General features: G+C 46.8%; 1 protein-coding gene across 1 annotated transcript in view; it reads right to left on the bottom strand.

Annotated features, from left to right (window-relative positions):
* The window catches only part of RAB8A (RAB8A, member RAS oncogene family), a 55,629-nt gene extending 32,940 nt beyond the window's left edge, over positions 1-22,689 (bottom strand). The window contains exon 1 of the mRNA XM_073685804.1: positions 22,471-22,689. Coding sequence (XP_073541905.1) covers positions 22,471-22,609 — 139 coding nt within the window. The 5' untranslated portion in view covers positions 22,610-22,689. The remainder of the gene's footprint in view (positions 1-22,470) is intronic.
* Positions 22,690-23,785: the final 1,096 nt, after the last annotated feature.

Genomic DNA, 23,785 nt, shown 5'->3' with positions numbered 1-23,785 from the left:
GGTGTCGGTGAAAGCTTTTCATTCAGACTTACAGAGCGGATCGTGGTGTTTGGAGTTGCTGAGATAAGTGTATTTGAAAGTGTTATTTCCCTTTCCTTGCTTTATCATTTATCTCCTTTCCCGTTGGTGTTCCCTCTGTTGTAGTTTTGTTGAAGTTGTATGCAAGGTGGTTTTGGTTTTTCCCTTGTACTGTCTCGTTCGTCTAAATACTGTGTGTGGGCATATTATCGCTGGTTCCCTATTGTTGTGATCGGGGTCCTTCTCAGGACTAGATTACTGTGGTGCAGGGATCCGCAGGAGGTAGGGGTTACGCTGGCGGCCTGGACCTCTGTACCTTTAACAGTACCTCCAGGATGAGGGATTAGTCAGGGCCCCAGCTTAGGGTCAGCTTAGGCCCCCTATCTCCAGTATTCTGTGACAGTGTGACATTTTCACCGACCAACTTAGTTTTTCTCCAGCTACCATGGATTCAGTAGCCGGTCTAGCTCAGCAGTTGCAGAGTTTGTCCATGGGGCTGGCGGACGTTAGGTCCAAGGTTTTGCATCCTCTGGAGCAAGCCGGACCAGAACCTAAAGTAGCTCTCCCTGACAGGTTCACTGGGGGGCGGGACAAGTTTTTTGTTTTCCGGGAGGCATGCAAATTGTACTTTCGGCTGCGGCCTCGGTCATCGGGCAGTGAAGAACAAAGGGTGGGAATTGTCATCTCGCTCCTACAAGGGGACCCACAATCTTGGGCGTTCTCTCTTCCCCCTAGCTCCCCAGTTCTCCAGTCAGTGGATAGGTTTTTCGCTGCTTTGGGACTCGTATATGATGACCCAGATCGGATCTCCCTTGCGGAGTCTAAGTTACGTAGGATTCAGCAGGGAGATCGTCCGGCGGAGGAATTCTGTTCGGAGTTCCGTAGGTGGGCCACGGACACCCAGTGGAATGACCCGGCTCTTAGGAGCCAGTTTTGTCATGGTTTATCCGACAAATTACAGGATGTGTTGGCACAGTATGACTCTCCCGCGTCACTGGAAGCCGCTATGGCCCTTGCTATTCGCGTTGACAGACGGCTTCGGGAGAGGTGCGGGATAACTCTACCCCCTGTAATGTCTCCACCTCTTACAAGGTCCCCTCATATGGTGGTTCCCCTGGTCAGTCCGGAGGAGCCTATGCAATTAGGAAGGACATCATTTCGGGGAAGGGGACCGGTGGTGCGCCATAAGACAGGAAGGTGTTTCCTCTGCGGGAAAAAGGGACATTTTATTGGGGGGTGTCCATCCCGCCCCTTGCTGAGTAAAGAGTCGTCGAAAAAACTGTTGATCCCAGGTTGTGTGGTGGACGGCAATCTGGGAGTAGGTATTTCGTCCCTAGGTTCGTCTCAGTTTCTCGTACCGGCGGAGGTGGTGGTGGGTACGAGAACTGAGAGGATATCTGTTCTTCTGGATAGTGGGGCCGGGGCTAATCTGGTTGATGCTCGGTTTGCCTGGGTTCAAGGTATGCGATTGAGTGAGTTGGCTAAACCCATCCCCATATTCTCGATCGATGCCAGGCCTCTCGGTCAGGGAAGTTTTTTGCAAGCTGTGCATGGCGTAAAACTTCAAGTGGGGGCAATACATAAAGAACTGTTGTCTTGCTACGTGTTGGAGGGTCTTCCCACTCCTATAGTGTTGGGCCTTCCTTGGTTAGCTAAGCATAACCCTGTTATTAATTGGCAAACCAGAGAGATAAGCCAATGGAGTAAATTCTGTAATAAAAACTGCATGAACACGGTCATCGGTGCGGTTACTCCTTGGGTCTTACCTCCATTTCTGGCAGACTTTGAGGATGTATTCTCGGAGAATGGGTGTCAGGAACTACCTCCTCATCGCGAGTATGACTGTTCTGTAAAACTGCTCCCTGAGGCCAAGTTACCTAAAGCTAGGTTGTATAACCTTTCTGGTCCTGAGAGGCAGGCCATGAAGGATTATATTTCTGAAAGTCTGGCTAAGGGGCATATTAGACCTTCATCTTCACCGGTGGCCGCGGGGTTCTTCTTTGTTAAGAAGAAAGATGGAGGCCTACGCCCTTGCCTGGATTTCCGTGAACTTAATCGGATTACGGTCCGAGATCCGTATCCGCTCCCACTTATTCCCGATCTCTTTAATCAGATCGTGGGCGCCAAATGGTTCTCTAAGTTGGATCTCAGGGGGGCGTACAATTTGATTAGGATGAAGGAGGGGGATGAGTGGAAGACGGCTTTTAACACTCCGGAGGGGCATTATGAGAACCTTGTCATGCCATTCGGTCTGACTAATGCCCCGGCGGTGTTTCAACACTTTGTTAATGATATTTTTCGCCACCTGGTGGGACAGTTTGTTGTCATATATCTGGATGATATCTTAATTTACTCGCCGGATCTGGTGTCTCATCAGGAGCATGTTAGACAGGTGTTACAGATCTTGCGGGATAATAAACTGTATGCCAAGTGGGAAAAGTGTGTGTTCGCCGTACAGGAACTCCAGTTTTTAGGCTTCCTGGTTTCTGCGTCCGGTTTTCGTATGGACCCTGGGAAAGTGCGGGCAGTTCTTGAGTGGGATCGGCCGGAGAATCTTAAGGCACTACAACGTTTCCTGGGGTTTGCTAACTATTACCGGAAGTTCATTCGTAATTTCTCGTCCGTGGTTAAGCCTCTCACAGACATGACTAAAAAGGGGACGGATTTTTCTAGGTGGTCTGACAAGGCTTGTCAAGCATTCTCCTCCTTGAAAAAATGTTTTGCCTCGGCACCCATACTCATTCAACCTGATGCGTCTCAGCCATTCTTTGTAGAGGTAGACGCTTCCGAGGTAGGGGTGGGAGCAGTATTGTCACAGGGTTCGTCCCCTGGTAAGTGGCATCCGTGCGCCTTTTTCTCTAAAAAATTGTCGTCCGCTGAGAGGAATTACGATGTCGGCAATAGGGAACTCCTGGCCATTAAGTTAGCTTTTGAGGAGTGGCGCCATTTTTTGGAGGGGGCAGTTCATCCGGTCACCGTCATCACCGATCACAAGAACCTGCTATATCTGGAGTCCGCTAAACGTCTGAATCCCAGACAAGCTAGGTGGTCATTGTTTTTTACCAGGTTTAATTTCGTCGTTACATATCGTCCTGGGTCTAAAAATGTAAAGGCGGATGCCTTATCTCGTAGTTTCCCTGGGGCCGGGAATACGGACGACCCGATTCCTGTTCTTCAGGAGGGGGTGGTGGTTTCGGCAGTATGCTCTGAGCTGGAGGAGGAGATATTGGAGGCTCAGGGGGACGCCCCTGTTGGACCTCCGGGGAGACTGTTCGTTCCAGATCAGTTGCGACAAAAGGTGATCGAGGCACACCATAACTCAGTTTTTGCAGGACACCCGGGGAGTAAAGCAACTGTGGATCTCCTCTCGCGTCGGTTTTGGTGGCCTAACTTACATAAAGAGGTGGTAACTTTTGTCGCGTCCTGTGGGGTTTGTGCGCGCTCTAAGACCTCACATACCCGTCCGTCTGGGGCCCTCTTACCTTTGAAGATCCCGGAGCGTCCTTGGACTCATCTGTCTATGGACTTTATTACGGACCTCCCTCCGTCTTCGGGTAAAACGGTCATACTCGTTGTAGTGGACAGGTTCAGCAAGATGGCACATTTTATCGCTCTTCCGGCTCTCCCTAATGCTAAAACTCTTGCGCAGGTGTTCATTGGGGAGATTGTGAGGCTTCACGGGGTACCCTCCGAGGTGGTGTCTGATCGGGGGTCTCAGTTTGTGTCCAAGTTCTGGAAGGCGTTTTGTGCACGGCGGGGGATGCATTTGTCATTCTCGTCGGCTTTTCATCCTCAGACCAATGGTCAGACGGAACGTATGAACCAGAGCTTGGAGACATATCTTCGGTGTTTTGTGTCAGAGAACCAGGAGGACTGGGCTTCTTTCCTACCTCTGGCAGAGTTTGCTCTCAATAATAGGCGAAGCGAGTCCACTGGTAAGTCCCCGTTTTTTGGGGCATATGGTTTTCACCCCCAGTTTTGTACTTTCAGTAGGGGGGGCTCTTCGGGGGTTCCGGAGGAGGAACGATTTTCCTCATCTCTCGCTTCAGTATGGAGCGGGGTGCTGAAGAATCTGAATACTATGGGGAACCGATACAAACGTATGGCTGATAGGAGGAGAGTGTCTGGTCCGGACCTAAGTGTGAACGATCAGGTATGGTTGTCTACCAGGAATATTAAACTTAAGGTTCCCTCCTGGAAACTGGGTCCCAGGTTCATCGGGCCGTACAGAATCAGTTCTGTTATTAATCCGGTGGCATTCCGTCTTGACCTCCCCCCTACGTTTAAAATTCACAACGTGTTTCACAGATCATTGCTTAAGAGGTATGTGGCGCCGGTGGTACCGTCACCTTTACCTCCCCCTCCTGTGGTTGTCAATGGTAACTTGGAGTTCCAGGTATCGAGGGTCATTGATTCACGCTTTAATCGCCGGTCCCTTCAGTACTTGGTTCATTGGAAGGGGTATGGTCCTGAGGAGAGGATGTGGGTTCCTGCGTCGGATATTAACGCAGACCGATTAGTTCGGGCCTTCCACACGACTCACCCGGATAAACCTGGCCCTGAGGGTCCGGAGGCCCCTCGTAGAAGGGGGGGTACTGTCACGGGTGTGTTGCCACGAAGATCGTCACGAGTACACAGCCTGACTTCTCGCAGCTGACTTGTTGGTGCTTTGTGTTTTCTCGGCAGTGAAGGAGTTAATTCTCTCTCTCTCTGGGCTAGCTGAGGTCCAGCCTCGCCCAGCTGCAATCAATGCTTCGTTAGTGAGACTCCTTTATATTCCTGCAGGTCTGTTTGTGAGGTGTCGGTGAAAGCTTTTCATTCAGACTTACAGAGCGGATCGTGGTGTTTGGAGTTGCTGAGATAAGTGTATTTGAAAGTGTTATTTCCCTTTCCTTGCTTTATCATTTATCTCCTTTCCCGTTGGTGTTCCCTCTGTTGTAGTTTTGTTGAAGTTGTATGCAAGGTGGTTTTGGTTTTTCCCTTGTACTGTCTCGTTCGTCTAAATACTGTGTGTGGGCATATTATCGCTGGTTCCCTATTGTTGTGATCGGGGTCCTTCTCAGGACTAGATTACTGTGGTGCAGGGATCCGCAGGAGGTAGGGGTTACGCTGGCGGCCTGGACCTCTGTACCTTTAACAGTACCTCCAGGATGAGGGATTAGTCAGGGCCCCAGCTTAGGGTCAGCTTAGGCCCCCTATCTCCAGTATTCTGTGACAGTGTGACAGAGAATCGTGGGTGCTGATGGTTACCATGGAACCCTGAGGTTATGTCATGACTTCAGGGTATGGTGGGTGGCCTCTCACATCCAGATCTCACATCCAGCTATAAGAGTGCTGAATTATAGAAGACCTGTAATCAAAGTAAAAAAATATACATGTCCCACAGTGGGACCAAGTGAAAAAGTTAAGAAAAACAACAACTCAACTTTCCATTAATATGCTTGAATACAGGACTCTGAACAGCCAGCTTCTTTAGAAATGACCTTTTTGTGGCTTACCCTCCTTGTGGAGTGTGTCAATGACTGCCTTCTGGACATCTGTCAAGTCAGCAGTCTTCCTCAAGATTGTGGAGCCTACTGAAACAGACTATGGGACCTTTTTAAACATGTAGGAAGCCTTTGCAGGTGTTTTTTTGTTAAGTATTCTGATTTACTGAGATAATGAGGATGTTTCTGCTGTTCTGGCACCTCAGGGGCTCGGCTAATGGAGCCCACAATCTATTCAAACGGGATCTACGTTCTAAAAGCCAAGTAGCGCTCCTTCCCATCTGATCCCTGCTGTGTGCTCAAACAGTAATGTACAACCATATATGGGGTACTGCCACATCCGGGAGAAATTGCATAACAAATTGTTGGGTACAATTTCTCCCATTAATCCTAGTGGAAATTAATAATTTGATGCCAAAACAGTATTTTCGTGGAAAAAAGTAAAAATTTTTGTTCTCAAATCTAAATGTTTGTGAATCACCTGTAGGTTAAAAATGCTCAGTACATTACTATATGAATTCCTTGAGGAGTCTAGTTTCCAAAATGGGGTCACTTGTGGGGGGGGGGGTTCTGCTTTGTTTGCATGTCAGGGGCTCTCCAAATGAGACATGCAAATTGGGGCAAAAACATTTTCATTACAAAAAATGAACAGTTTCAATATGACGACCTAATGTTAAAAAATTCTGTGCCATACCCTGCAGATTCAAAATGTTCACTATGCCCCTGGATAAAATCCATGAGAAGTGTAATTTCCAAAATGGGGTTACTTGTGGGGGGTTTCCACTGTTTAGGCACATCAGGAGCTCTCTAAACGCAACATGGCATCTGCTCTCTATTCCAGACATTTTTGCATTCAAAAAGTCAAACGGTGCTGCTTCCCTTCCGAGCCATGCTATGCGCCCAAACAGTAGTTTTCCCCCAAATATGGGGTACCGGTGTACGCAGGAGAAATTGCAGAACACATTTTGGGGTCCATTTTCTCCTGTTACCCTTGTGAAAATAAAAAAAAATTGGGGCTAATTTTTGTGAAAAAAAGTAAAATGTTAATTTTTTCCTTCCACATTGCTTTAGCTCCTGTGAAGCACCTGAAGGGTTAATAAACTTCTTGAATGTGGATTGAGGACTTTGAGGGGTGCAGTGTTTAGAATGGTGTCACTTTTGGGGATTTTCTGCCATATAGGCCCCCCAAAGTCAAGTGAAATGTGATGTGGTCCCTAGAAGAAAAAAAAAAACAGTTTTGTAAATTTTGTTGGAAAGTTAAGAAATTGCTGACGAACTTTTAGCCTTATTAATCCTTATAACTTCCTAATTTTTTTTTCAGATGTAAAGTAAATATGTAGGAAATGTTATTTATTAACTATTTTGTGTGACATAACTGATTTTAGAGCATAAGAATTTACATTTTGAAAAATTGCAAAATGTTCAAAATTTTTCGCCAAATTTCCGATATTCTCACAAATAAACGCAAGTCATATCGAACACATTTTACCACCATCACGAAGTATAATATGTCATGAAAAAGACAAAATCTCAGAATCAGTGGGATCCGTTGAAGCGTTCCAAAATTATTACCTCAAAAGTGACGCTGGTCAGATTTTAAAAAAAAATAAAAATTTGACCTAGTCATTAAGGTCAAAATTGGTTTGGTCGCTAAGGGGTTAATGGTGTTGCAGCCTTTGGGGCCTTTCAGAAAAGGTGTGTATATACTGACAGACCATGTGACACTTAGATTGCACACAGGTGGACTTCCTTTCACTAAGCATGTGACTTATGAAGGTAATTGCTGCCACCAGAAATTTGTAGAGGCTTCACAGTAAAAGGGATGAATACATATGCACATGCCAATTTTTAGTTATTTGATCCCATAAATTTAATTTATGCCTATATTTTTCTCACTTCACCAACTTAGACTATTTTGCGCTGATGCCTCACACATAAATCGGATTACAAAAATATTTTAACAGGTTGTAATGTAACAAAATAGGTAAAAAGCCAAGGGGGAAGGGGGGGAATATTTTCGCAAGCCACTGTATAGAGACATTGAGGCTTCTTTTTCTTCGGCCTTTTCAATCCACCAAGTTTATTACTTTTGTTTTTTTAATATGAAAAAGTTGTTTTTTTCTACACAGTGCACTGCGTAAAAGACCTAAAAGAGATCTTCCCAGTCCCTGAGAATGTATGACATACTCCTTTTATACTGACACCCTGGCTGAACCAGCTTCACGCTCTTTACTCCTCTTATGTGCCTTTGGCTATTCTAATGATTTTATAGACCAGAAAAAAAAAAGCAAGACATGCATCTGTAAAAATAGGATGGCATACATAAGGGTCGTGTATGGAGTGCCACAGCAGAGCCATCTGCCCGTGCAGAGCCAAGTCCCTCATTATTGTGACTGTACATCCCCTCTTCTGTCTAACCCTACAAGTAGATGCTTGCTCTCACTGAACACATTGCATCTTTACAGAAGTCTTCACTTCCTGCTGACACTGCAGCTACTGAGGAAGTGACTGGAGCCCCTTTCGCACTGGCTTATCTGCTGCCTTACAACCACTAAAGACTATGCATGATCATTTACATAGTTATCCTTCATATATACCAGTAGAGAAGAGGGAAAGTCAGGGGAAAAAAAAAATGGGTTAGATTCTAAAACTGAACGAACATAAGGAAAATACACACATGCACTACTAGTTTTAGACTCCTCAGACGTGTCAGGTCTAGTAGGCATCTCAACGCTGGAGCATTTTTGCTGTTCCTCCTCCTCTCCTGTTAACTAGGCATTACTGACAGAGTCCCATACTGTACAATAACTTATCCATGTAATGGCACATCACCTTGTTGCAATTGGTGACTAAGGTTTTTCTTAGCATTTCATATTTTTTTACTTTCATGTCCAGATTCACGTTTGCCCACCCGAGTTAGGGGGGCATATATAAGAGTCATGGATGGGTTGTATGTAAAACAGCACCTTTACCATATATCATATTTACCATATATCATTATAGCGCACTACTAGGGATGAGCGAGCACCAAAATGCTCGGATGATCGTTACTCGAACCAAGCAATTCCTAATGCTCGTTTTGAGTAACGAGTATAAAGCGAGCCAATGGAAAATCCAAGCATCTTTCCAGCAGACCTTACAAGGTCTGGGGGACAGTGAAAGTATTGAAATAGATGGAAAAAGTGCTGAATGAAGGAGAACAGCATGGGGAAGACTCCTTCAAGCATCTCTGACTCCCAAGTCGCTACTGAGAACAATTGTGTCACATTTTTTACTCCACTTTAAAGGACTGACAAAACATCCAAAAATCAATGAAAAGTTGGAGCTTACAGAGAAAAAATATAATATATATGTTAAGAATTTAAGAAACAAGGAACATTCTTTCCTGTATAATGACTTGTATAGAATGGTAAACTTAAAGGTTTTGAAAAAAATAATGCAAGTAAACTAAAATTAAATTTTAATAAAAAATTGGAAATTTCAGTGTAATTTATGAAGGAAGTAAGAACTGCCAAAAATTAGATGGATGAGGGACTCATACATATTCTATTCAAATTGTCATGTAGTGGTACTCCTAGACTCATAAAAGCTATGCACGAAGTGCAAAGCCTGCCAAAAACTACAAGCAGGGTCATCCATACACCCCTGAAGGCGCCAACTGTAGTATTTCATTCAAATATTGTGAACAAAGTATAGTTGTGGTGCTGGTACACTCAATGGTTTTGAACAAAGTGAAAAGTAAGGAAAAAATTATAAGGAGGGTCATCCATAGACCCCTGAAAGGCAGCAACTGGCGGGCCTCATTCAAATATTTTGAAAGTGTATTTGATGTATTCCTACACTCAAAGGCCTTGCACAAACCCAAGAGAAAATGATAAGGAGGGTAATACAGTAATCCTCTTCAGGTATCCGCTTCTTCTCCCTCCTCGGGAGGATGGGGGGACTGCTTCCATCTGCTTCTTGGAGCTTGAGTGAATTGGCTTTGAGTAGTGCTGGAGCCCCCGACATGTAGAAATGGGCAACAGCCCCCTGTGTCACCTGCACCATCGCCTGCTCCTGCATAGGAGGTGGGGAACCCCAAGGACAATCCGATCTCTCGAGGTGGTAGCCCCATCTCGAGGAGCCTCTCCCAGGCCTGTTCATTTTGCAAGAAGGGTTCATCCTGCTCCCTTCCTTCTTGGATCACATCCACCGCATACCAGCAATGTCACCCCTCCATTTTGAGGACAGTGACCCTGGTTCCAGCAGTCAGCTCTTGCAGCCTTCGAGGCAAGTGTTCCTTCTCTACTGCCCACTGGTTGAACGAGATGTGATAACAGGTCCCAAACTTTTCTATGGACCCCCATCTCTGCTGCCGGTCGTATGTAACGACCTCTCCCCCCGTCATGCCAACTGTCGATACCTTGCGGCTAGAGAGCCCGCTAGCATGTCTACAGCCCAGGTCCTGGCTCGCCTCCTTCTCTCATCCGACCAGCTTAGGCCCCACCAGTCCGCTCACCAGTTGCTGGATCCTGGCTCCCACTTTCGCAGACGGACAGAACCCCAGTTGTGAAAGCTGCGGCCTGGGTCCGAGCCTTGGTGGTTCCAGGAAAGCAGTCGGTTCCAGACTCCAGGCTACGGCCACCTCCGCTGTGATTCCAGCTTGGTCTGGCTCAGATATTCCTCCGGTCGCTCCCTCGGAAGTCTGGCGGGATTCTGTCATCTTTGTCGCCCACTAAGCACGTTATACTGTATGAATTACTAATTCAATCCAGACAAATTTTAACGCATTTTTGGAGTGTTACATACCACCGAAATTTAAACCCAAAGCACGTAATACTCTATGGATGACAACATGGTCAATTTTTTTCACCCCCCACCCCCCGAAAAAAAAAAGAAAGTGGTCACATGCAGCAGATATATATTTAGCAAATGACTGCAAAGCCCCAAGTCCTGACTAGAAGCTGTGTTCTGCCACTCTCCCTGCTCCTGCAGCTGTCCCTAGGCTATAGACAAAATATCTGATACAAACAGCAATGAACAATATTAGCCCTTAGAAGGACTGTTAGTATAATGGTTCAGCATCAGCACTACAGGACTCTGATTAGTTAAACGGTGGACACATACGCCTGGACAAACATTCTCTCCTTCCAATAAGAACTGTCCCTGAGCTGGGCAATAGCGTCAGTGTGCCACCGCCGGTCCTTTTATAACCTCTGATGAGGTAATGTGGACCAATCACAGTAATGCCACTACCAAGATGGCAACAGCATTACAGTGACTGGCAGGCAATCCTCGTATGTTTATTTGCTGTGCAACAGGCGCCAAACATGAGGGGCAGGGATTCGAGCTTCAAATGTGAGCAACAGTCAATACTCGTAATGGGCTGAGCACATCCGAGCACTCAGATACTCGAGTGATATCAGAGTACCACCGAGCACGTTCGCTCATCACTACTCACAAAGTCATAGTTTTTATACAAGCATGCCATTATTATGCAGTATGCAGAAAACTGGAGCACACATATAGGGTATAAAGGTCAATTCTACATCAGAGAGGTATAGTATGCTCACGTTATGTTTGGGCCACACTTCAGTCGCTCCATCAGGGCTTTCATCTAAAGCCCTGAAAAAAACGGATTTGGGTGGAACTTCTGACTGGCCACCCACTTTAATAAGGTAGAGTCATCTTGAGCTCTGTCTGGCCTCAGTTTAAGCAGTTTCTACCCTTCCAATAGTTTTCCACTTATTATCATTTTCATTCTCTAAAAGGGTACAATTGTAGTGGCGTGGTTTAAAGGGTCCTCACTTTCATGCTGCCCTATTACAGTGGTTCATCGCTTGTTTTTTTGCAGTATTTTTTAGATCACAGTTTTGCGAAGATCACAGTTTATCAGTTGTAGTGCTGGTGTCCTCTGAATGATGTGGAGTCCTTGATATCTATGAGCCATTGATTTACAGCTTTCTCCCTATAAGGGCTGTGGAGTCGCTAAGCCAAATCACTCAGTTTCCCTGACCTCCGACTCCCCAGCACTGGTCGCTACTGAGCGTGTACATAAAGTGCAGCACAGATTCATCTCAACAAAAAGCTCCTTAGATCAGGAAGAGGACATTTCACAACTTTCCCAAATTCTTATGAAAACATTTACAGCACATCCTACTGTACAAATTTATTATATTTTTTAGGAGTCAGTGCATTTTACACCAACTCCACCAAAATAGACACAGACTTCACAACTCCGACTCCACAGCCCTGCTCCCTACCCACAGTGTGGGGAAAAGGATTTAAAGGGAACCAGTCACAACAAAAAAAACACTTATAACCTGCAGATATGGGGTTAATAGCATTACTCATCTGCCTGGTGCCTGCACTTAGCCGAAACGGAACTTTATTCCCCCCGGCAGCGTTTGGGCTTCAGTCACCGCTCTGAGTATACGGAGCAGAGGCTGTAACCGCTCCCCCAGCACTGACTGAGAGCCGGTCCCAATGCAGAGCCAGTATCAATCAGCGTCACTGTTCTGCATGAGAATCTGTCTCCAGAGATCATTTTACATAAAGGGGAGAGTTACCAGTTTGAGACATGTAATGATCGCTCTCCTGGTCTCACTGTGTGCGATTCCAACACAGTACAGCAAAGCTGAGCTTTGACTCATTATGAGCAAATCTGCAGCGGCAGTTGTACGCTCATAATGCTTCAGTTTCCATTTCACATGGAGCCAGTGTAGGTGGAAGGGAGAGCTGACCGCAATGTGAGAAAAGAGCTACAGCTGCAAATTTGCTCGTAATGAGACAAAATTTAAGTCTGCTGTACTGTGTTAGTTGTAATCACTCACAGCTCTGCTGCATAGATGACAGCACTATGAGGGTATGTGTTCACGGTGCCTCCAGGCCTGCGGCCAAGACGCTGTGGAGGAGCCGCCGGTTATGCAAATGAGCGGCATCTCCCCCCCCCCCCCACCTGTGGACTTTCCTCAGAGGTTAGGTCGATGGGGAAAGTCCACATGGGGATCCGCCGGAGAAATGGACATGCTGCGGTCTGGAAAGACGCGCCACATGTCAGTTTCCGCGGGTGAGCCGCAAAGTGGACATGGGATTTCTACAAATCCCATCCACTGTGCTGTAACATCTGGCCGCTGCGTCAAACCCGCAGTGGTTTCGGATCGGGGGCACACAGCCTGACAGGACAACTGCAGTTGCAGATGTGTTTGTAATGAGAGTGTTCTGCTGTATAGTACCTCCTCCCACACACACACACACACACACACACACACACACACACACACACACACACACACACACACACACACACACACACTGGCTCTGCAGCAGAGAGTATAACTGCAAATGTTTTGTAATGAGAAAGTTCAGCTCTGCTGCACTGTCAGTTACAATCACACACAGCTCTGGAGTGAGATAAGGAGAGGAGACTGTCGGTTAATACATGGTTCTCACTGGTAACGACACCCTTTTATTTCAAATATGTTCTTTGGGCAGATTCTCAGAGATCTATGTCCTGCCCATGGATCTTAGAAATAACTGAAAGCCCTACTAATAAATACAGGATCAACCAACCTAATGCTAATGAGTCAGGATCACCAAATATGATAAAAGATGGTGACATTGTTAAAAATATTTAAAAGGCACAAGGTGGAGGTGCAAGTAGTGATGAGCGAGCATGCTCGCCACTGCTCAGTACTTGCCCGAGCATCACCCTGCTCGACGAGTATTTCCGGCAGCTCTGGTCCCCGCCCTGCATGTTTGGCGCTCTTTAAAGAGCCAATGAACATGCAGGGATTGTCTGCCACACACTGTAATGTCGGAGCCATGTTGGTTGTGGCATTACAGTGATTGACGCTATGTGGCCAGCCATCGGGTCTATATAACACCTAGTGACGCTAGGCACGTCACAGTCTATCCTGGAAACAGGGGGGGATGATGAGACACAATTGGCAGAAAGTCAGGAGGAGGACCAGGGTGCAGAAGTGGAAGACGAGGTGATGGACGACGAAGTCACTGACCCAACCTGGCAAGGTGACATGCAGAGCGAGGACAGCAGCACACAGGGGGAGGGAGGCATAGCGCCACAACAGGCAGGAACAAGCAGTGTGGTGGCTACAGACACAAGGCAGGACACCCCAGAACACCAACATGACGGAAGTTGCCAGTACAACTGTTAGGTCTTCCCGAGTCTGGTTCTTTTTTAAAGACTCTGCAGATAGCCTTTTTGAGGTTATTTGCACCATCTGCCAGGCCAGCATCAGCAGGGGTAGCAAAATTAGTAGTCTGATCACAACCAGCATGATCAGGCACGTGGCGGCAGCAAAGCACCCGACTTTGTGGGCCGAACCCCAGGGTCCAGAAAGTGTCTGCGAATGACACCACTGCTTCTTCCGCTGTTGTGCATGCAAGCCACCTGTCGTTGCACACTCTCAACTAGCACCATCAGCAAGCACGTCCAAGTGCAGCGTTCAGTTGTCCCTACCCCAGTCCTTGGAAAGCAAGCGCAAATACGCAGCACATCTACATTGCAGATGTTTGGAAGGATTTGTGAGTAGAAGAGGGCAGTTGTTGACTACCAGCATCAATAAGGCCGTCAGTATTCAGTTCAGACTCCACACATAAGACCTCAGGAGTGGACATGGATGACAGACATCTGTACCATCCTCCAAAACTTTGAGGACTCCACCAAGATGGTGAGCGGCGATGACGCCATAATTAGCGTCACCATCCCGCTTCTCTGTCTTCTGAAACGCTCTCTGCTCACAATTAAAGAGGATGCATTGCAGGAGGAGCATGATGAGATGGAGCAAGGAACAATACAGGGCGATTCCACACAGCCCAGCATCATCTCATCCCAACGTGGATTGGGTGACAATGAGGAAGAGGAGGAAGAACAGGAACTAGTTTCCTGCGCTATAGACTGTACTACCTGCACAACTGTCATACCGTCTGCTCAGAGTGGATGGCCAGAGGAGAGAGAGGAGGAGGAGAGCATGGTCAGTCATCCTCTTGGTGAGGACACGGAAGTCTTGCCTCTTTGCAGTCTGGCACAAATGGCTGAGTTTATGTTACGCTGCCTTTCCCGTGACCCTCACGTTGTTCAAATTTTGGGTGACAGTCATTACTGGTTGGTGACACTTCTAGACCCACGCTACAAGGAGAATTTTCTGTCTCTTATTCCTGCTCAGGACAGGCCTAATAAAATGGGGCAGTACGAGAAAGCCCTTGTTGCGGAATTATTTAAAAAATTCCCATCTGAAAACGCTGGGGGCAGAGGTCACAGTTCGTTGGATAACCAAGGAGTACAGGCGAGAGAGACGCATGCAATCCAACGGAGGCAGGGGAACACTGTCAAAGTTCTGGGACAGTTTTCTCAGACCCTCCCATCACACAAGCCCTGATGCACGGGCTACTCTCACAAGGAGGGAAAAGTTTCAGAAGATGCTGAGGGAGTACCTTGATGACCGTACCAACGTCCTCCGTGAAGCCTTATAATTATTGGGTATCCACGCAGGACATGTGGCATGAACTGGCTCTCTACGCCTTGGAGGTCCTGGCCTGCCCTGCGGCTAACGGTTTGTCAGAACAGGTTTTTTGTGCCGATGGTAGAATTATAACCGATAGGCGCATCCAGTTGTCAGCTGAAAATGCCGACAGGCTGACTCATATAAAAATGAACAAGGGCTGGATTGGGCCAGACTTCTCAACACCACCAAATGATAGCAGCATAAACTCAAATTCAGTGTCTATTTTTTGGGGGAGGTCTAACTATTCCCATGCACCGCTGTCTTCACACCCAGACATGGGTATACGCTTCCTGATTTTGTCCATTTGCTCGTCCTCCTCCTTCTCCTCATCTTCTACCACCATATCTACATCTCTAGCAAGGGGCATTGGAGTTCCTCCAAATTTTTGGCAGCTGTTGCATTCACTGCATAGGCAAACAGTATGGGAGATCCATTCCTTTTTAATGGGAACATGTCGTTACTGTGGCATTACCACTATAGGAGACCCACTCATTTATAATGGGAACATTTTTTTACTGAGACCCTCATCTATGTCTCTTCAAAGGGGTATTGGAGTGCATTCAAATTTTTGGCAGCCCTCACTGCATACGCAATAACAGTATAGGGGACCCACTCTTTAATAATGGGAACAACAAAGCATAGCCGACTGCTGGCCCTATAAAAAGTGTTTGTGACTTTCAGAGTCCCTCCTTCCTAAATGAACCAGGATGTGTCTGATGATATCTCACACACCACAAGGCCAGATAAGGTTGTAAAATTTTAAAATGACCTTTTCTGGTGAATGCACTTTTCACCGTTGAAACCAATGCAAAAAACGCATCAAAAACGCTAGGTGTGAACATAGCCCAAGGTGTGGAGTAGTATTTTTGTTTTTGGTTATTTATTTTGCCTTATATACAAGTCATTACCCTGGAAAGGATGTTCCTTAACATATTTCGAAGGAAAATCCATTTTGGTTTAGTTTTTGTAGGTTTTATTGTGAGTCCGTAAAAGTGGCGTAATACCTCTGACAATATTGTTCACAGCAGTGACCTGGGAGTCAGAGAGGCTTCCAGGGGTCTTCCCCATGCTGTTCCCATCAGGGCTGTGGAATCGGTAAGCAAAACCTCAGACTCCCCAATTTCCACGACTCTGACTCCACTACTCCCTCATACAGGGCTCATGTTTACGTGATAAATTTACTGTAGCACAGATTCATCTCAGCTAAAAGTCTAGACCCTTAGATCAGGAATAGGACATTTCATAACTTTCCCAAATTCTTATGAAAAAAATATTCCCCACAAACTGCATTGAACTACTGTACCCAATTTATTATATATTTTAGGAGTTGGAGTCAGTCCATTTTATACTGACTCAGACTCCGCAGCCCTGTTTCCCATGTCATTTGAGCACTGTTCCCATCGATTTGGGCAGTTGTTTTTTTTTGGGGGGGGGCTGCCAAAAAAATGCTCGAGTTTCTCATAGACTTACATTGGGCTCGGACCGAGCACTCGAGCATTCCAATTTGCTTGGCTCGAGCATTTTAGTGCTCGCTTATCACTAGGTGTAGGTTATTACATGAAGTCACCTGGTGGATTCACTTTTAGCCACTGTGCCTTTTAAATGTTTTTAACAATATGTCACTACTGGTGTGTGTTTGTTTAAAAAAATAATAATTATTGTATCATATTTGATGATCCGGTCTCATTAGCACACCTCTTTGTTTTCATTCTGCCAATGGATCTTAACATCTTATTTACATATAAGAAAAATGTGGATTTTTCTGGAATAAGACATCAGAACACTGATCTCAAGGAATCAATTTATTCAGCTTCCTATGACCTACATGCAAATATAGATGACTTAGGAGGGCTGATGCTACTGACAGAGTGACCTTTAAGCGGTAGATGCGCACAATGAGTTCAACACTCATAAATAAAAGGACTCCTGGCTCACACTGCAGCTGATAAGCAGTGATTTTATGACAACTACTGCACATTGGCATAAAAAACTGATTGTAGCAGTGTGTCATCATCATTACTATAAGCTGCCCTTAGATACCACAGCACAAACCGGGTGAGATTTCTTCTATTGGCTAGTAGTTCAACTTCAGCACCGGAAAACAAACAAAACCATTTTTTGTCCATTATTTTCTTCTATAACTGAACTTTTTGCAGGAATCTGACAATGGCAATTCATGTCATTCTGTTGAGTTCTATCGTAAGGCTAAATTTACACTACTTCTAGCCCCATTTACAGACGCAAAATGCTTTATTAATGCAGCATACTTATTCATACTGTCCGATGCTGAAACAGTGCAAACAGTCTAATAGTCTTAAGATGTGCAGGATCTATCACAGTGGTTTGATAGATCTGTCTACTTTTAAAGGCCACTAATCAAAATCTACACACCTATTTCTGGCTTACACTGAGCCAAAAGTTTGATGAAATGTGGTGCAAGCAATGAAAGACAGCTTGGGGCGCATACTGCGATTGATTGGTATCCCCATTAACTTCAAATAGCTCATTTGATCATTATGCAAGTTATTTTGGAGGAAAGTACAAACACCACTTTGTAAAACTCATTTCATTCCTATGTTATTTGGTGTCCTAGAGGTTTCCATTTCAAACAGAAAAGCATATTCAATGGATAAATTGTTTCTGCAGAGTAGTGATGAGCAAGCATGTTCTGTTAACCCTTTTGGCGAGCTTGCTCGGGTGTTATGTTTGAGTCACTCTGTACTCATGATTTGCGACGGTTTGACAGCTTTAATACATGTGAGGAATGCCTAAGAAATAGGCATTGTCAAACAATAGCAAATCATGCACACAGCGCGACTAAAACATAACACCCAAGCATGCTGAAGATACTCGAGAAACACCCGAGCATGCTCATAAATCTCGAGTAACAAGCATGCACGCTCATTACTAATGCAGAGCGAGTGTTTCCGTGTATAGAATAGTCGGGTGAGATACCTTCTGGCTGGACAAACGAACGTCTAAACCACTGGAAAGGTGGGCTTTAGTGTGCTCTGTCTAAGCATTACATTGTGTTTATAAATCTGTCCCAATGAATACAGCACTGTACACATCAGCAACTGACAAACATGGTGGAGGGGAATGGAGAGAGGGCTATTAACCAAATGAACAGATTTTTTAGCCCAGTGTATCGGTGACAATATTGTAGGGTGAAAATTGCCTCTTCAGAGAAAAAGAGGACTTGAACTCTATAGCGCCACCTATTGGAAGCAGCAATCCTACAAGTCACAATCAACCCTTTAACGAGTCGTGCAATATGACTTAGGATAAAAGCCAAATCAGAATCTCAATTTGCAGACACGGTGTTTGGGGCTATTGGCTCTCATCAATGCAAAGTATGAGAACTGATTTGGCTAGGTGAGAGGCTCTGGACTGAGGTCTAAGGGGTATTGCAGGGTAGCATATTGTCATGAAGGAACCTCTTCATGATAGGTTGAGTGCTGGATGAGAAAAAACCCTCATACCTCCATATTAGTGCATTTCTAGAATGCTGCTGGGTTCTTCCTGTACCTTCACAGTCTGCACCAGCAGGAGGTGTGAAGAGCACTTCTAAGAACATTGTAGTGTGTACACGTGACCTCAACTCCATTGCCTTCTATGGGACTGATGGGAGATAACAGTCTCATAGTACTGAACAACAGGCATGCACACTTCTGCTCCACTCACAGGCAAGTCCCAGAGGTCATACAATTATTAGACATCTTTTTGATGGATGATAAATATAATTAATAAACTATAACATCTAGAAGGTGGAACGATGCCATGTAGAAATGAGAATATCTAACCATGGCACATCTGGCTGCAGTGGTAAAAGACTGCACCTCACCAAAGTGTGACCCAGGCCTAAGTATATAGGAATCACCCCTTTCCAGTACAGACAAGGCTGCAGTTACCTTCCTCTACTCTGCATGTGGTTCACACATCACACCTCAAATGGCTTACACCAGCACGTCTTCTAAAAAGCCAAGGCTTTCATGTCATGTTAACAACACTTCTTTTTCAAGAACAAAATGGCTAAAAGATGCACAAAGTCCACCGAGATTACAGCAGATCTTCTCCGGATGTCACTAAAACACATGTATTAATAAACATCTCTCTCAGACCTGAAGAGACCATTGTACTCACTTTGAAAAGCCATCTCAGAAAATCTGTATCATCCTCAAATCAGAATGAGCATGAGCTAGAGCTGAACTGATAACATGCTCATATTCAATCAACACGTGGTGGTCCCAATAGTAGAGTGCAAAATAAGGGGACCGCACGTCAAACATTACACTACCAGAGAACGTTGCTCTCTAGATACAAGAATTGAACACTAATGTCTAAACGTTAGTAGAAATCATTATTAGACAAATATCACCATACCTTTCTAAATTAAAGGGTGCCTCAAAAGCAAGGGACGCAGATAGGAGGTGCAAGTATTACATATGCAATGCGCAGAATACAAGCGTATATACGAGTAGGACATCAGCCTGACCCCTGCTGATTAACACTTAATCCCTTGATAAAGTGCATGTTAGAAGGGCAATAGATGAGCCAGCATAGTGAACCACCACTCCAGCTCTCTGACACTGCCTCTGGTTTTTCTTGATGTGGCTGCAGTGGTGGTATCATGTCGGCATCACGTGACCACTGCAGCCAATCAATGGGCTCATAAATGATTGGAAATGAGGGATAGCAGAGTTTTCATTGCCATTAAACCAGTGAAAAGCATAGTAAACCAATATAATTACATTACTTACTAATATTTACAGCACTCCATCCCACCCCTCCTCAATCAGGTGTTGGAAGGACCACCTGAATGTGACAACACCTCAGTACCCAAGATAACTGCTACTATAGGCCAAACCCGCCAATATCGTCAGGCTTGGTCAACAGTCTAATGTGTATAGTGTTACACTGCCATTCTGACATGGAGTTTTCAGAGCAAGTACAGCAGCCTTATCAGGTCTATGATCTAATAATGTGTGCAAATTTAATTGTGAAATCAGGTAACGGTTGTGCATTAAGGGGAATGTGATTGCAGTTTATCAGATGCAGCACAAATGGAGTACTATGTGAACCAGGAGTCTACATGAGTGACGTTTCCCCCGGCCACTGACAGTTTTCTGGACAGCACTTAGACCAAAAATATGCTTGTGTGAACCTACCCTTACCATGCATAGGGTAAGCAGTCAGTCAGTGGCAGGTGGGCAGAGGGAGCAGCAGCTCATGAAAACAGAGGACCCCCAGAGCTTAGCCTGCACTGCAGAGAAGTGTGAATAGTTTATGAAAGCTACACCACACCGATAGGACAGAAAAACCTGGAGACAGATTCCCTTTACATATGCAATAGAATTAATGGAAATACGGCCCATGTGCCAGTAACTGTATCTAACTTACCTAAAGGGGCTTGACAGGACTTCACACTGCGGGCTTCTTTATGATAAACATCCCTCCCCCCCCCCCCTCCCCCAATGGGACTGTGAAACATTAGACCTGCTGAAAGCACCAGAATTACTAAATACATTACTACGCCAACATTATAGTGTCAACTGTTATGTAAGAGACAACTAAAAAGGTGCCCATACACCTAAAGCTATACACATAAGTGCTCAACCAAGCATTCATCGGTTTCCTACAGGGAGAGAGGAGAAGGCCACTAACATTGGAGAACTAAAGGATCGGGCATTTGAACTCACACTGCACTTATTTACCCTGTGTCATAAACCACTAGTGTCACCTACCACTGGTACAAAGCATTGTCCTACTGTACAGATACATCACAATAAGCAGAAACATCTAGAGCAAGTGTCTCATGGGAACCCGCTAAGATGTCTGCAGGACGGTCCACCGCAATATGACCAGGGAACGCAGATCACAAGCATATAGGTGTCCTCGCCTGGAAAGCCATGTTATTACTTGTGCCAATCAACATGGCGGACATTGGCGCTCACTAGTCAGATTATGCAGCAATAGACACGTGTAAGATGTGTGTGTTGCAGAACGATCAGGGACAGAAGTCAGGACAAGACCCTGGGATTTCCCACAGTCACCGGCGAGGACAAAGCGTACAGAACGCTGGGACATAACGCGCACATGTGGAAGTGTCACTCAGGGCTGGTTAGGACATAAACAAGTCTTTATGAGCAGAAGGCGTGCAATCATCCTCCAAGAATCTGCCATCTTATAGACGCCGGACACGTATCAGGATAACTACTGTGGAGTATTTCCTGAACTGTCTTTTTGGTCAATGGTTTTTCGGCGCTCTCTCTTTTTTCTTTTAAATTATAAAAAAAAATAAACAACGCCAAATAGTGGGGGCTTCCGCCTGAATAATGGACCAGTCACTTCTAGTTGCATCACGACCTTCGAAGCCTAAAGCGGTTGATAGACTTTACGGAGGCCAGCGGCCGGGCCACACACACGCAGGCACGCCAGCCCCCGGGGCCACGCGCACGCAGGCAGGCACGCCAGCCGCCGGGGCCACGCGCACGCAGGCAGGCACGCCAGCCGCCGGGGCCACGCGCACGCAGGCAGGCACGCCAGCCGCCGGGGCCACGCGCACGCAGGCAGGCACGCCAGCCGCCGGGGCCACGCGCACGCAGGCAGGCACGCCAGCCGCCGGGGCCACACGCACGCAGGCACGCCAGCCGCCGGGGCCACGCCACACACACACGCACGCAGGCAGGCACGCTAGCCGCCGGGCAACGCCACACACACACACGCACACAGGCAGGCACGCTAGCCGCCGGGCAACGCCACACACACACACACGCACACAGGCAGGCACGCTAGCCGCCGGGCAACGCCACACACACACACACACGCACGCACGCACGCACGCAGGCACGCTAGCCGCCGGGCCACGCCACACACACACGCACGCACGCTAGCCGCCGGGCCACGCCACACACACGCTAGCCGCCGGGCCACGCCACACACACACACACACGCGCACGCACGCTAGCCGCCGGGCCACGCCACACACACACACACACACACACGCACGCACGCACGCACGCTAGCCGCCGGGCCACGCCACACACACGCTAGCCGCCGGGCCACGCCACACACACACACACACGCACGCACGCTAGCCGCCGGGCCACGCCACACGCTAGCCGCCGGGCCACGCCACACGCACGCTAGCCGCCGGGCCACGCCACACGCACGCTAGCCGCCGGGCCACGCCACACACAGGCACGCCACATACAGGTACACTATACGCCATCCATGGGGCACAGGGTGTAGCCACAGGCTGCTGACCATGTACATTCATAGCCACACACAGGACATACATTGGTCACCACCAGAAAAATGGTACTACAGCGCCCAGCATGTCCTATGTGAGCACCATAATGAGGACATGGACTGCTTCCCTGTCACTGGCCCCTGCACTCTGCCCCTGTCATCCCCTCACTCTTCCACTAGTTGCTCCCCAGCCCTGAGGCGCCTCTCACCTATGGTGGATATAAACGTGGCGTTGAAGGCATCCTCTGAAAACCTGAAGAGCACGCAAGTCTTCCCGACTCCCGAGTCACCGATCAGAAGCAGTTTGAACAAATAATCGTAAGTCTTCGCCATATTAAAAACTATCATACAGGAAATACCAGCGGTTACATGGCATTGGTTGGCTTGGTTATCAATCAAGCGTGAAGCGAATAATGATTGGTTACTGTTTCTATGACGTCAGACGAAAGCTTCCCATCTCTGGAGACCCGAGCGGCCGATCCCAGCGTAAAGTTTATCTAGCAAAGCGGACCAGTCAAACTGAGAGCTGGGAGCTGATTGGCTGAGTAAACGTCAGAGTAGCCCCTCACCATTGGCTGCTGGGACGGCTGAGGTTGTGCTACGGTGTCACAGGGTTCTCGGTAAAAGGAGCAGTGCTAGGGTGGCGAGTGCGACACGTTGTGCAGTTAGCGGTGCGGCTGAGAAACGCCTTAGCTCTTCCACCAGAGCAGCGTCAGCAACTATATACTGCAGAGCAGCGCCACCAACGTCAGCAACTATATACTGCAGAGCAGCGCCACCAACGTCAGCAACTATACACTGCAGAGCAGCGCCACCAACGTCAGCAACTATATACTGCAGAGCAGCTCCACCAACGTCAGCAACTATATACTGCAGAGCAGCTCCACTAACGTCAGCAACTATATACTGCAGAGCAGCGCCACCAACGTCAGCAACTATATACTGCAGAGCAGCTCCACCAACGTCAGCAACTATATACTGCAGAGCAGCTCCACCAACGTCAGCAACTATATACTGCAGAGCAGCGCCACCAACATCAGCAACTATATACTACAGAGCAGCTCCACCAACGTCAGCAACTATATACTGCAGAGCAGCGCCACCAACATCAGCAACTATATACTACAGAGCAGCTCCACCAACATCAGCAACTATATACTGCAGAGCAGCTCCACCAACGTCAGCAACTATATACTGCAGAGCAGCTCCACCAACGTCAGCAACTATATACTGCAGAGCAGCTCCACTAACGTCAGCAACTATATACTACAGAGCAGCTCCACCAACGTCAGCAACTATATACTGCAGAGCAGCTCCACCAACGTCAGCAACTATATACTGCAGAGCAGCTCCACCAACTATATACTGCAGAGCAGCTCCACCAACGTCAGCAACTATATACTACAGAGCAGCTCCACCAACGTCAGCAACTATATACTGCAGAGCAGCTCCACCAACGTCAGCAACTATATACTGCAGAGCAGCTCCACTAACGTCAGCAACTATACACTGCAGAGCAGCGCC

This window comes from Phyllobates terribilis, unplaced genomic scaffold (assembly GCF_046119375.1).
Source record: "Phyllobates terribilis strain yellow unplaced genomic scaffold, ASM4611937v1 Scaffold_1__5_contigs__length_1240528914, whole genome shotgun sequence".
In the NCBI taxonomy this organism is placed as follows: domain Eukaryota; kingdom Metazoa; phylum Chordata; class Amphibia; order Anura; family Dendrobatidae; genus Phyllobates; species Phyllobates terribilis.
Note: the sequence above shows the minus strand (reverse complement) of the source record. Positions and strands in the feature narration are given on the sequence as shown.